The sequence below is a fragment of the Phasianus colchicus genome, chromosome 6 (assembly GCF_987193195.1).
Source record: "Phasianus colchicus chromosome 6, bPhaCol1.hap1.1, whole genome shotgun sequence".
NCBI lineage: Eukaryota > Metazoa > Chordata > Aves > Galliformes > Phasianidae > Phasianus > Phasianus colchicus.
The window spans coordinates 3,816,326-3,830,151 of record NC_143441.1 but is presented as its reverse complement, the minus strand read 5'-3'; the positions used below and the strand labels follow the sequence as shown (position 1 = coordinate 3,830,151).

General features: G+C 36.0%; 1 protein-coding gene and 1 long non-coding RNA gene across 12 annotated transcripts in view; both read left to right on the top strand.

Annotated features, from left to right (window-relative positions):
- Positions 1–13,826, top strand: part of SUGCT (succinyl-CoA:glutarate-CoA transferase) — a 328,623-nt gene that overhangs the window by 167,537 nt on the left and 147,260 nt on the right. Inside the window, exon 13 of one of the 10 annotated variants that reach the window (XM_090142222.1) lies at positions 502–576. The exons of the other annotated variants lie outside the window; for them this stretch is intronic. Within the exon in view, the coding sequence (XP_089998348.1) occupies positions 502–513 (12 nt within the window). The 3' untranslated portion in view covers positions 514–576. Of the gene's footprint in view, positions 1–501; positions 577–13,826 lie in introns of those variants that run through there. 10 annotated transcript variants of the gene reach the window in all.
- LOC149917366 (uncharacterized) lies at positions 4,014–9,115 on the top strand. 2 transcript variants are annotated; one of them, XR_016467603.1, is made up of 5 exons: positions 4,014–4,766; positions 5,137–5,194; positions 7,012–7,041; positions 8,116–8,297; positions 8,481–9,115. It is a non-coding gene; the product is annotated as an uncharacterized LOC149917366 (long non-coding RNA). The 2 variants fall into 2 exon arrangements; XR_016467604.1 differs by lacking the exon at positions 5,137–5,194.

The following is a 13,826-nucleotide window of genomic DNA, read 5'->3' as shown; positions in this document are numbered from 1 at the left end:
TTTTAGATTTTCTGATGACAGAATAATCAGCAAGAGAAACATCAGCCAAAAGTTTGCATCTCCTCCCAGAGTAAACTTTCCAAGCATTTGGAAACTTTAAAATCTTTCCCCAGGGTGTCAATATAAAAAGTTGTATGTCAGAGAATATAGATTCCAATGTGCCATTCTTTCAACAAGAAGCAAAGCATCTCTTAAAAAGCCCTGGTGGTCTGTGTATTACTTCTCCTATATAAGACAACAGTAGATGGGTGAAAGAACATGGGATAAAATTCTATCCCACTTTATCCCAGTCAGCATTAAAGTTCCCGTTGATCTGTGTATGCTATCTTGTGTCTTAAACTATGTTTCTACATCTGTCATCCTCAAAAAGGGGAAAAAATTACCAAGTAATGTTAGAGTTAAGATAAAATCCAGTTGCCATATAATTCAAAGCTATCCAGTATGGTATGCAGTGTAAATGGATGGTGGGCTCAAAGTAGCTGTATTTATTTAATCGAGCAGAAATACAAGTGAAACATTGCTGGAAGTTGAGACACTACTGTCTAAAGTGTGGAAAAACTAGAAAGTACCTGCATCAGGTGAGGAGATGGCTCTTCATGTTCTTCTTAAGTAGATGAATTTTAAAGGCCTTGTTTTATATTGCATGCTGTATATTGTACATACTGCAAAAAATATTTATATTGTGATCCAGAAAAGTTCCTCTTTGAAGTACCAAAATTCAACACCCCTGTCCATCTCATAAAACAGAGAGAACTTCCATTTTGTTTCTCAGCCCTGACCCTGCTCTATTTCTGACCATTAGAGTATGTATTCTAAGAGTCTGCATGCCAGGCAATGGGAGAGGAGTTGAGGAAAAACTGACATTCAAAAAAAGGGACTTAAAGTATTTGAAGGAGACAGCCAGAGAAATGAGGGAAGAGGTGTTCCTTGCAAACATAGTTGGCCCTTTTGTAAATACTGTCTCAGTGCATTAGAATTGGCTTCTATGAGTTTTAGGGTAGATCTTAAAACAGTACATGCTTCTAGAAGAGATGACTACTGTGGAATGTCATCATAAGCCATTTGCAGCTTGAGACTAATTGTGGAGTGGCCTGCAATGCTTAAAGTTTGTCCTCTTTAAACTTCTGTTGCCAGTTAGCCTAATTTGTACTGCTAGAACATACAGCCGTTCTTTCTATTACTTCCTAAACTTGAATTTCTTTATTGAAATCATTGTTTCAGTTAAACTAAGATTGGTTAATGATAATAGGACTGCAGAAGTACAAATAATTACCGTATTTTTTAAATAATAACAATAAAAATCTTTAATGCTACTTCCTGTCCCTTGTGTCCTGGAGGCAGGAACAAAAGTTTTAAAATGCTTTAAGTAGCATAGAGACTGAACTATGTTTACCTGTTGTTTTATTTAATTTTGCAGGCATTATGGCTATATCCGCAAACCATCCATGTTTGCCTTTTCAGAATGTGATTATTGCTCATAAAATAGTTTTAATTGAATGCTTATGTCATGAATAGCTTGTAGCATGCTTAAAACTACATGCCTCTATTTATGTGACTATTTATTTTTTAGAGCTCCCTGTGTAACAATACTGGGAAATTACCAAAGGTTTTTTGTTACTCATCTGGGTGATTTTAAAAGATATTGCTGTAGTATTGGACTATTGGCATTGTTGCTTAGGAATTAAAACTTAAAAAATTATCCCTTCCCCCTTTCAAACAAAGCCACATCTAAAAAGGTCACAAAATTAAACACAATTCAGATAATCTCCTTGCTCTATCTGAGATTAACGTGGACACAGATGTTTCAATTTATAGTTTGATCTGGCATAATATATACATTTAACAAAATCCTGTTCTGTATTCTTCTATAAACACTAACGTCTGATAAAAGCATGTTGGCCTTTCTGCCATCTACTTAAATCAGAAATCTTTGAGCTGTTGCGTACGAAATACAATTCTGACACTCAAGAGTCCTAAATTAACTCTTTTTGTCATTTGGCCACAAGTTTTCTTAGCCTTTTCCCTACTTTTCAAATGGTAAATCTATTTGTGGAATTTAAGCTCCTGGATAATAATTAGACCTTGTTCTTGCTGTATTCAAAGATGAAATGATTCTACATTCAACTACTCATTTCCAGGCCACACAATTTCTGAGATACCATCTGAGAAATTATTGGCACTATTCATATCCCATGACCATACTCTTTGCATTCTGACACTGTTTGCCAGACTTTGGCCAACCTGTCTGCAAAGGTAAATGACTTTGATGTGATCAGAATCTTAATGTGAGGTCATGAATAAACAGACTTTGTCCTCCGATGCAATTCTTTTTTGTCAGGAGGAGTTTCCTTTTTATCTACAAATACCATTATTTAAAATATGAATTGCATCCTCTGAATTACAGATGCCATTCAGAAATCAGATGATCTTTATATCCCAAATGTGAAGCTTTATTTCTTCTGACTGTGGGTATGCCAGGAAATTTTGCTTCCAAGAAGTAATAATGGATTTACTCTAGAAAACAATTAGAATAATTAGTATGACATAGTATAGCATCTACTAATAAGGCAAGGCACAATATCTGACAACCAAACTGAAAACTTGAGAATGTGAAGGATCATTTCCAAACCCTTGAATTTATTTGGCACTTGCAGTAAAGATGTAGGCAGTGCTGTATAATGTGGTTTTCACTTGTACTGGTTAATACATGGTCTATTGACGTCTTGCATTTTTGTTATCTTCAAAGTTGCAGGGTTTAATCTGGCAAGTTCTTCTTACTCTGTGCAGGTCTGTTGGCCTTGGTTCCCATTACACTCAGTACTAAGTGCAGAACTGTTTCCTTACTCCTTCAGCTATGATAGAATCACAGCTTTTATGAAAGATTAATAAAAACTCATATTGCAGAAATGAAGTGAGGGAAGCAACAAGTTGGTAAGTAATGCAAGAAGTATAATGGACTTGAAAATAAATAAACAAATAATAAAAAAAGAATACATATAAAATTGCATGAAACCATATTTGCTTTGGTTTCTGGGGAAAATTAATCAAAGATCATTATTTTCCATGCTGCATTGCAAAATTATGTATTAAGTATTACTTCAATTGGTCTCTATTATCAATTCACATTCTGATGAAGTGTGGTTCAAAAGCAGAAATTAAGGTAAAAAGGAAAGTAGTCTCACGTCCACATTCCTGTCCATCGACTTTAGTTTGCCCTGACAGAATCCAAATCCAGCAGTGGAAATGTACAACTTGTATGCTTGTTTTTCTTTTTTTCTGTTTTGTTTTTTCTTCTTCTTTTTTTTTCTGATTTTTTTATACCTATTTTTTCAAAAAATGAGAGTGACTGAATATTTCAGGTCAGCTTATATTTGAGCCAGTACAGTAGTTCTGGCTAAATTCATGGGAATGTTTAGAGCCTAAAAGGATAAACTACAATGAGATGGAGAAGAAAGCATTCAAAATTCATTCTGGCACAAATTGGTTAATTAAGTCTGTTTAGCATTACAGATGACTGTAGCTTGGCCAACCTACTATCTTTGTTAAATATGTGGCTTCCCAGGAGTAAATCTGCATGAAATGTTTTAGTATTGTTTAATTCATTTTATCATAGCAAAAACACAAAAGTTGTGCGATTGGATATACTGAACCAAGGATCAATACCTGTTTGCATATTTTCCATGAACCTCTTTATTTACACAAAGTAAAAAAAATATGTTGTTTTGTTGAGTTGTTTATTTTAGATTTTGTTTTTAGGGGAAATTGAAGTATTTCTCTTTGTTATGCTCCATCACCACCCTAAGATACAAACAATAAAAACTGTATGCGATGTGTAAATGACAGTGTTTTAAAAATACTGATTTTTAAGAACAAGTGAAGGCTGTATTCATTGACTTAGATGACTTGGATAAAATATCCCTCATATTCCTTCTAGCCTCAACAATGGGTGCTAGATCTAGGCGAATATCGCTTCAGATGTTATTACATGAAATAAATTTATTTAGGTCCATGGCAGTATTTTCTGACTGCTGAAAAATCTAGAGGAAGTCTGATTCTGAGCGCCCAAGTGGGCAAAATGTGTGCATGGATGACCTCAGAGATGCAGGAGAGGGAATGTAGTTTTGAGGTGAAGGTGTTGGTGCAGGCCCAGAGGAGGGCCACAAAGATGATCAGAGGGCTGGAGGACTTCCTCAAAGAGGACAGATTGAGAGAGCTAGGGCTGTTCGGCCTGGAGAAGAGAAGGCTCCAAGGAGACCTTACATCAGCCTTCCAGTATCTAAAGAGACCCTACAGGAAAGCTGGGGAGGAACTATTTATAAGGGCATGTAGCTACACATCAAGAGGAAATGGCTTTAGACTGGAAGAGGGTAGATTTGGACTAGATGTTAGGAAGAAATTCTTAACTGTGAGGGTGGTGAAACATTTAAAATTTTCTGTCTGTGCCGGTTGCGTGTTTTCTTCTACTTTCTTCGAGTAATGGACATCTTTATTCTGAGCACGGCATGTAAACAAACATCTTACATTACTCTGGGTTGCTGTATGGGTGTATGGGAACTGCTGAATCACAGCCTGAACCTCTGATTGATCACCTGAGGCAAGCACTGAGTCAGCCACAGAGCACAGGTGAAGGCAATTCACCTGTGATGCCGTAAGGGGTGGAGCCTGGCTGCACCTTTCCTAGACCCATTTAAGTGCTGACTGCCAATGAGGAAGGATTTCTTCCTGGTATCGCTTCTTGTGGAGGTTATTGTGAGCCTACAGCATCGGTAAGCATTTTCCATTTATTATTTTCCTGTTGTAATGATCTTACTTAGCCTAAGTTTTCTGTATATTTCTTAATTATAGTATCTGTGTATTCATTGACTGTACAATGGGTAAAAAAAAGGATTCAAGCTTCTTAGAGTCGTAAGACGAATGGAAGCAACATTACTATTTAGTATTGTAAAGCTTTACCACTATCAATGAGGAGAAGTTCGGGTAGAAGCGTTGATTTACAGTTGTACATAGGTCTCAAATATCTGTTGTTGTCTTATTACAGCGTTGACCAAAGTCTTGGCTTAGGTTACTCTTGATTTGACTCTCCTTCAGAGATTTTACCAGTTTCATGCTTTATTCTGTATTATTTTTGTTTTACAGTCAACTTAATGGTCAAGATAGGGCAAAGAACTTTGAGTAAAACTAAATGTAGTAATGGGTAAGTATGGAAAGCAATATAGAAATCAATAAACTACTTAGTGATACTTAGTATTGTTTGCAACTGTAAAGGTAATGAATGACCTCTCAGTCATTTTTCCATCTGTTTTTAGCACTCTATTTTTCCATTTTCCAAAATGTGGTGCCTCAGAGCTGATGTAGCAATATTTTACTTTGGTAATTGATGAAACACTCTTATTTTCTAGAATGTATCCGTGGACCTTTTGAGTTGTCATTCTCTTGCCATGCTTAGGACAACAGCTTGAGTTAAAGCCAAAGATAGCTTTGAATCATTTGGTATCAAGGTACTAATGAGCTCTGCAGACGTTTCAAATACAGTTTTTCCCTCTTTAGCCAGGTGTGGCTTAATCCAGTCTATTTTTCCCATAAGCAATGTGATGTCCAATATATAACTTTCCTCTCATACTGCAAAAAACGTTTCCAAAAGTTTTAAGTTATGCTTCTTGCAACACAGAAGAGATTCTGCTGATTCCTCTTTTCCTCATGTCACATTACTGTCCATTTTTACCCTGCAAATTTGATGGCTTGACAATAGGTACTTTTTCCTCTATATTTCCCACCATGAACTATGCTAACTTTCATATTACAATTTATCCTTGTGTGTTTTCTTCCCTTAAAAAACCTGTTTCTTCAGGATTTATGCTAATGGTTTCTTCTTATAAATTCTAGCTGTGACAACGTGAAACAGTTATGTTCACATTCCAACAAATTAAATCGAGGTTCTAATTCTTCTTCAGTAAAGGTACTGAAGTCCATTACAAATGAATTCATTCTTCTTAATCAGTGTGCTAAGTGGAAGGATGTAGGATATCAAAAGGATCTTGGATAAATCTTCATAGAATTTGCTACTTCATCTTAGAGTGTGTGCATGTTCTGATCTTGGTCTGTTTGCAGCCACGTAATTGAGCTATAAGATTTCTGTCTAGTAAAATCCTTCTGCATGTATCATAGGAGTTCTGTACTTTCCACAAATTCTAGGAAAAGCGTGCTAGCTTTTGCTTCAGTAGTTCTGACTCATTCCAGAAAGCATAATTTTTTGTGTCCAATTGCCAGAAAGTGTTGGTTCTGCTATTTTAAGGTAGTTAGTGAGTACAATAAAATTTGTATAAGCTCAGTAAAGTAGTTTTCTTTTAGTACGTTGATTCAGTATGACCTTTGTAACACATTAATTTTCTTTAGTAATCATTCTGGTTAAAGTTTGGCTTCTCTAAAATGTCACCCACGCTCATGGTGAGGCTTTATTTGCTGTAGTTGTGGCAGTGCTATAGCATTCAATCACTCCAAGGGTAATGGAATTTGGGATTCTAATTTCCTCTTTGAAGGAACTCTATGGGTTTTCCTTCAGGCCAAAGACATGAACTTCCACCTGTAATCTTAGTACAAAGATATTTTTCATTATGGCATCTGTAGTAGTTAAAATAAATTGACACAAACAAGGCAACAAATCCTGTTATGTGAAATAAAGAGGATGGATGTCTCTTGAATGTTTTCCCAGAGAAAATATTCTTTAGTGTTGTCAGTAAAAGGGTTAAATTTACAAACAAGTTCCTTTCATAGCTTCTCTGCCAGCAAAGGTGTCAATCCAAAATAAAAAATGCTTGGTTAGATAGACTGACTATTGAAGTCAGTATTTTCGGAGTAATGAAAATCTTGAGTACATCTATATATTAGAAAATGTTTTTCCTCTGTAAGGAAAAGATCACCTGCTTTAAATAACAGGAATTCCTACTCAAGCGAAAATAACCTCTCACTGTGATTATTTTGTGATACTGCTAACATTTATAATTTTTTTCCCAGAGATACAAGGTTCACACTTTGGAATTAATGGTGAGATATTTTTCTTTTGTTTTAATTTTGACTCTCAGTGATAATTCCACTGATAACAGAATGGCATAACCTTTCTTTGAGTGGGGAAACTTATTTGTGTTTCACTAGAAATGTTTAGTTAACAGAAGCACAAGAAACTAAACCACAAGATCTAAAAAGGGAAGTTTAAATGTATTTTTTATAGGAGTGGATCTGTAATAAAAACAATAAAACCCAGTGTTTAAGCTTTATAGAAATAATTTAATGACCAGCTGCAGCAATAAACACCTTTCCGTTTTGATTGGGTCTTAGCTCCTCCATCCAATGATTAATTGCTTCATGAAAGACAAACACATTACATTATACTATAACATCCTGTTTCAAAGATTCCACTAGTGCAGTTTAAATGCCTTTGAACCTGTTCAAACTTGAAAAGGATTTCAAGGATCTTCCATTTATCATTACATCTTGCATACATTCAGGATCTGGGCAATAACTAGCCAACATTTCCTTTCTCATATTCAGCTTTGGCCTTTCTCACATTTATATTTAATTTAGGTAAAGCATAACATAATGTTGTGGTGTCACAAGTTGTTTTTGTTGGAAACACCATGGGAAGCATAGAATGAAGACTGTATTTCATATAAATTGTGGGAAAAATTGCAACTTACTAAAACGTTGCGTAACTGGTTCCTATGCAGGATGGACCATGTGTTGATGTTATTATTAAAGCCATACACATAGCAGGTAACAGAACTGCCATGAAGACAGTGATTTTTAAAATATTTCAGTTATAAACTAGATTTTATCTGATAAATGGAATATTAAAAATCTCCATCTGTTCCTATTTTTACACAATTAAGAATCGTGTAAATATTTTTTCTTATGTGAGCTTCTTGTTGTTATCAAAGATATGTAAACTAACAATTCAGATTTCTTGAGGAAGGCAAAAAAGGAACTGTATATGACACTAGCATCGCTGTGCTAGCACAAAGATACCTGTATCTAAAGAATGAATTACTTTTTTTTGGATTTCATCTAACTTGGAGTTGTTGTAACCTCCGTTTTAAAGTGTCACCCTGTGTTTTGTTACAGAATCACTGAATGACTTGAGGTTGGAGAGGACCTCTGGAGGCTATCTAGTCCAACCCTCCTCAAACAGGGTCACCTAGGGCGTACTGCCCAGAATCATGTTTGGGTTTTTGAATATCTCCATCCAGAGGTGGTACTCCACCACTGCACTGGCCAATCTCCTCCAGTGCTTGGTCACTCTCACAGTAAGAAAAATGCTTTCTGGTGTTCAGAATTAACCTTTTGTATTCTAGTTTGTGCCTGTTGCCTCTTATTTTATTGTTACTGAGCACCACTGGAAAGAGCCTGGCTACATCCTCTTTGAGCCATTCCTTTGGATATTTCAATATATACTGATAAAATTCCACCCTGATAATTCCCTTCTACAGGATGAAGAGTCCCAGTTCTCTCAACCACTCCATATATGCTCCAGTCCTTTAATCATCTCAGTGGTCTGTTACTGGACTTCTTCAAGTATGTCCATTTCAAGCTTGTAGAGGGAAACCCATTAACTATTTGGAATGATTTTATGAAAAATCAACACAATATAGGACTTCTTCCTTTAATGGTTTCTTTGATGTGGGTAGTGTTTAGTTACCATCCAGTCCCAGGAAGCTCCCTAGTCACACTGGGCACTGGGAGAAATAAGTCAGGCTGTGATAAATCTCTCTGCTCATTACACGACCTGAAAAGAAAGACTTTGCATTGCTGTATGATAGCCTGTATATATTTATTTATGCTTTTCTGTTTTCTATAGTGATAAAAACAGTGAAACGAATCTAAAGCTGTATATGTGTAATCTTAATTGATCATGAACTTTATAAAATGAATCTACGTAGTTAGACTTCAACAAGACAAGTTGCACTCCATGTGTTCATTCCTTTACAGATCTTTGTGGAGCTTTTTTTTTTTCCTAGGTGTTAAACAGAGTCCTTGAGCAGATTAGTTACTATCCAGAAAACAATTTACTGAGTTTTGATAAACATCTGTATCACTATTTGCACAGATGATCCTATTGGTTATGTTATCCTCTGTCAAAGAAAGTGTTAAAATCAGTAAACTTCACAGTGTTTAGTTTTGGACGTTAGATCCAAGACCTTTGGGAAAATAATTTGGAGATGTTTTTGGGAAGGTGTTCTTTATTTCAGTCTTTCTGTTTCATATCCCTCCTATTTCAGTGAATTCATATTAGAAAATCTTTCTAATACTTTCAAATTTAGAGAAAATTGATGCTTGTTTTAAAATGTCAATCATATGAAACTTCTAGACTTAAGAAATCTGCATGGGTACACACCTACAGTATCTCAATCCTTGTTATTAGTCTTCTCTTGGGTGTATTCATGTTTTTGAGGCTTCTTGGGTGGAGTATCAAGAATAGCAAACAGTTGATAAATATTTTTTTAAAAAGTTGAAGCATTTCAGTAGTTCTAATTATTATAAACATGTCTGAACCTGCATCCATGAATCCCTTCTGCACAAGGTTGTTGCACTTAATAGTGTGAGACCACAGGAGTACAAAATAATTGTATGTTTTGAACTGATACGGAGAACTGCTTAAAACAAACGCTCATTGCATCAAGAACTCTGCTCAGTAATACATGGAAAAGATGGAAATATAAGTTGACAGCACTCAGTGCAAAGATCTTTCAAAATAACTTCTATTTGTCTATTTTAACATCAGCAGCTACAGTAAGTATAACACAAACATGACAGGTCAGACCAGGAGCAGCCAGATGCTGATGTGAAGGACCGGTCCTGCCTCTGAGGTTTTACCAGCAATTCTCAGAATGCTAGAAGAAAAAACTCTCTTCATCTTCTTGCAGTTCCCAGCTTCCAGTTTGGGGAGGGAAAAAAAACACACCATGTACCTGAAGATTAGTTCTAACTTTGTCCAGGACTGTGAGTGTCCTTTTCCATTCACTATTTATTTACATTCAGTAAAGCTCAGATGTAGCCTCGGATGTGGGCCAGTTACTGCAGTATTGCAGAATACTGTCAGTCCATCTGATGCTTTAGAGGAAGACAACCCCCTCCCTTTCATTCCTTCATAATGCACCTGGCCAGTTGTGCAATGCTAACCAATGAACAGCTGCTAACAATGAGGAAATTGTGCTCATAAGAAGTAGCTCATGATCTGATGGTTATTGTCTTGGGAGAAATCGAAGCTCTAGGGACTTGCTTCTTGCCTGGATGTTTTTTTGTTTTGTTTTGATTTTTTTTCTTCACTTGAAATAGTTGTCTCTGTACTGAATTAAACACTTTTATCTTCACTGTTTATGACTTTGTGGAACTGGTTTCTTTAGAGGGAATCCATTTCCCCATAATTTCCTCTCCACCTCTTCTGTTTCCCACTCAACCCCCACCCTGTTCATCTGGGAGGATTAAGGATTTTACAGCTGAGAAACAGCTAGGTATTGGGATTGCTATTTATAGTATGATTGGTAACCTTTTCTAGCAGTACTATTTGTCTGCATTGATGTGTGTGTGAAGGGTGTATTTTACTAAAAGTGTGTGCAAGTAGTCTAATCACTATATTCTATAAAGGCATTCCCATTTACCGAGTGCCCTTCCAACAAACATCTTGTAGTACTTTGAAAAAAATAAATAAATTAAACCAAACAGGATATGAAAATTCAGTGCCAAAGAGCCAAGTCTTTTTAGGCGTGAGTGAAATTTAGCTAATAACATAAATAGTTTCATCTATGAAGGGAAGTCAGTTCTCTGGACTTGAGAAAATAAGCAGAAACATCTAAACTCTGATGTTGTTTTAATTTCAGAAAGTCTGCCATCCTTCACAGCCTGAGTTAGACATATGCTTCTGGGAGAGCAGTCAAAGGAATCCATATAAATAATGAATGTAGTGAATCATTTTCTTTTAGCTATGAGATTCTTGCATTGACTTGTGTCTTCAATCTGGTAAAATCTAAGCATAAACATTCAATTCAGAATGGCTAGACAGGAGTTAAGAAATAATGAGCAGTACTTCTACCAGTCTAGGTCTATGTAAAAGTTGCTTCCAGTGTTTTTTAATAACTTCAGTTGATTTGGATGCTATCGAGGGGCTATTAATTTATAAGCTGATTATATTGGTACGTATTTTCTCTGTAGGCTTCTCTGTTCCTTCATGAGAAGGATCCAACTGGAATACTCTGTCAGTTTCATTTCTCATATTAAAATATTTTTTACCAGCTCACTGCATTTCTATACTGGCATAAGCTAAAACCGTTTCTGGCTTGAAAGTATGTCCTGTTGTAATACAAACAAATGTGTATGCTGTTCTGTATGGAAATATACAAAAAAGGATGATTTTCAAAAATCTGGCGTAGTTGAAAGAGTTTTCATGAATGGATACAAAACAAGTGATCAGTACCAGACGTTACTCATCACTGTATTTAGCAATGGTCATGATACTTAGTAGAAAATCTATTAGGATTACTTCAATTACAACTCCTTTTCACTGTTGTTCATCTTGAAATAGCCTACAGCCCCTGATGAGCGGTAAGTTTAATAAAATTTAAGAAGTTGACTCTCTTCTTACTTCATTCTGTAATGAGGGAGGAGGGATGTCACTTGAAGTTGTGCTCCAAAGCTTGTCACTGGGATATCAATCATAGAATCATAGTATGGCCTGGGTTGAAAAGGACCACAATGGTCCTCTAATTTCAATCAGTGATAGGTGGAAGTCAACTGAGGGGGCAGTGTTTGCTTGAAGTTCCTGATATTGTGCTTGCATGCTGGGTTTCTGTTAATTTGCTTGTTCCCATGACTTGTGAACCCGTGTGTAGCCAGTCCTGAAACAACTGTGAACACTTTATTCAGAAGCTTGCACTAAATCTGACAAACTCATCCATAATTATGTCCACAGATCACAATATCTGAAAGTGTTCCTTAGAAAAAAAAAAAACAGACTTTCTTGCAACACCTCCAGCTGCCTACAAAATTGGAATTTCTGATCTGATCAGCAGAACCTAAGAATATCTTGCTGTGACCAAGCAAGCAAGAACTAAAACCTAAAAATAAGCATCTTACGCCTATCCCTTTTGACATGATTTGGGCCCTTCTTTGCAGAGAAAGCATTTGAAGCCTTGAAGAAGTTCTGGCCTACCACATAGCTGATGAAAAATAATGAAGACCATCTGGCCTTCATAATAAGTGAAATCATCTATGCCAGCTTCAGAGAAGGCAGTGTTCCATCACTGCTAAGCATGCAGCAGTCTAGCCAACTTTGGAATATGTACATTTCTTGCCAGTGTGCTCATAGTTTATACCCATCCTTCGTCCCATCTCATGTTCAGTCTTTGTTTTAGCAACATTGTAGTGTAGTTGATGGCAACTCATTCTCTGTAGTGCTTCGATCCTCTTTGAACAAATGTACAGTGAGGTGGCAGAAATTAAATTATCTCTAGATTAAATACAAATGTTTGATTTCTTAATGCTAGATTTCTCTTCAGCCTTTGACTGATTTAAATGCATAGCCCACGTAGGGTAGCACAACATAAACGTATTCTTTTGGGAGGTAAAACAGCGTTTCAGTGGCTATGTCCTTTGCCTCACCTGGATATCTTTCTGACATCTTTGTGATCCAGAACTTTCCAGAGCAGCTGAACTCCACGAAATGATGCTGTGCAATTCGAGCCTGCTCTGGGGTTTAGATAGAATGTCTTTCCTTTTAAATATTATTAATGATAATATGTGTGAATTCTAGTGATTTAAATGAATCTTGGTAATTTCATTATGGATTCCTTATAGAGGTTCACATCTAGTCTCATTCTACTTTGATGGGTGGAAATACTTTGGAATTCTTCAGTCAGAATTCACTCTGCGAATACTGCAAGCCAGTGAGGAAAATGAAATTGTTATCTTTGTACTGAGAATGCTAGTGCACTTGGTGACTTTATCTGCTTCCTGTTATATAATTTTTTAACAGAAATTTTGTTTTTCATACTGAAAACTATGAGTTTTCTGTCACAGTAGGGCATAAAACCCCCAACATTTTAATGAAAAATAAAGATGGTCTGAATCACTTCAGTAATAATGAGGTTATATATTTTTTATTTTGGCTTGCTTATTTGTGTTTTTTTTTTCATTTGGAAAACAATTCACTACTAAGTCATTTTTAAGTAGTTTTGGAAGGATGACATGGTCAGGATTCATACTGAAGGATTAAACGCGGGATTATAATTATTTGTTAAATGTATGTTGATTTCCATAGCTTCCTGCATACAGAATGGAAATAACTAAGCCTTACCAAATAGCAACTGACCCCCTGACCCACTTTTCATCTTGACGTGGTCAACACGAGCCACTTTTTTTGTCTTCAGCATTCCTACTTGCAAATTTTTCTTCTTCATGGGTCATTCATATTGTATTCATCTTCCTGATCTTAATTTCCTCAAGAGCTCATATACCAAATCATAGCATATATTTAATATTTTTTTTGACCCTGTAAGACACTTTTACATATTCAAGCTTGCTAATCTTCATTGCACATGCAATTAGACCCACTGAAGTCAAGGAAACTGCTTATGTCAATAGGGGCATGCAAAAACAATCCTTAAACATCCCAAGGTATGAAATTCAATCTTGTTAGCACAGATTTGTTTGGGGATTTTATGTGAGAACCTCTATGCATCTGTCTGATCCCTAAGGCTTTTACATCATTTCTCTGAATTAAGTTAGTATAATCCACACATTTTTTTTCCCTTCTCTCTTTTGTATCATGGGAGAGTGTAGTA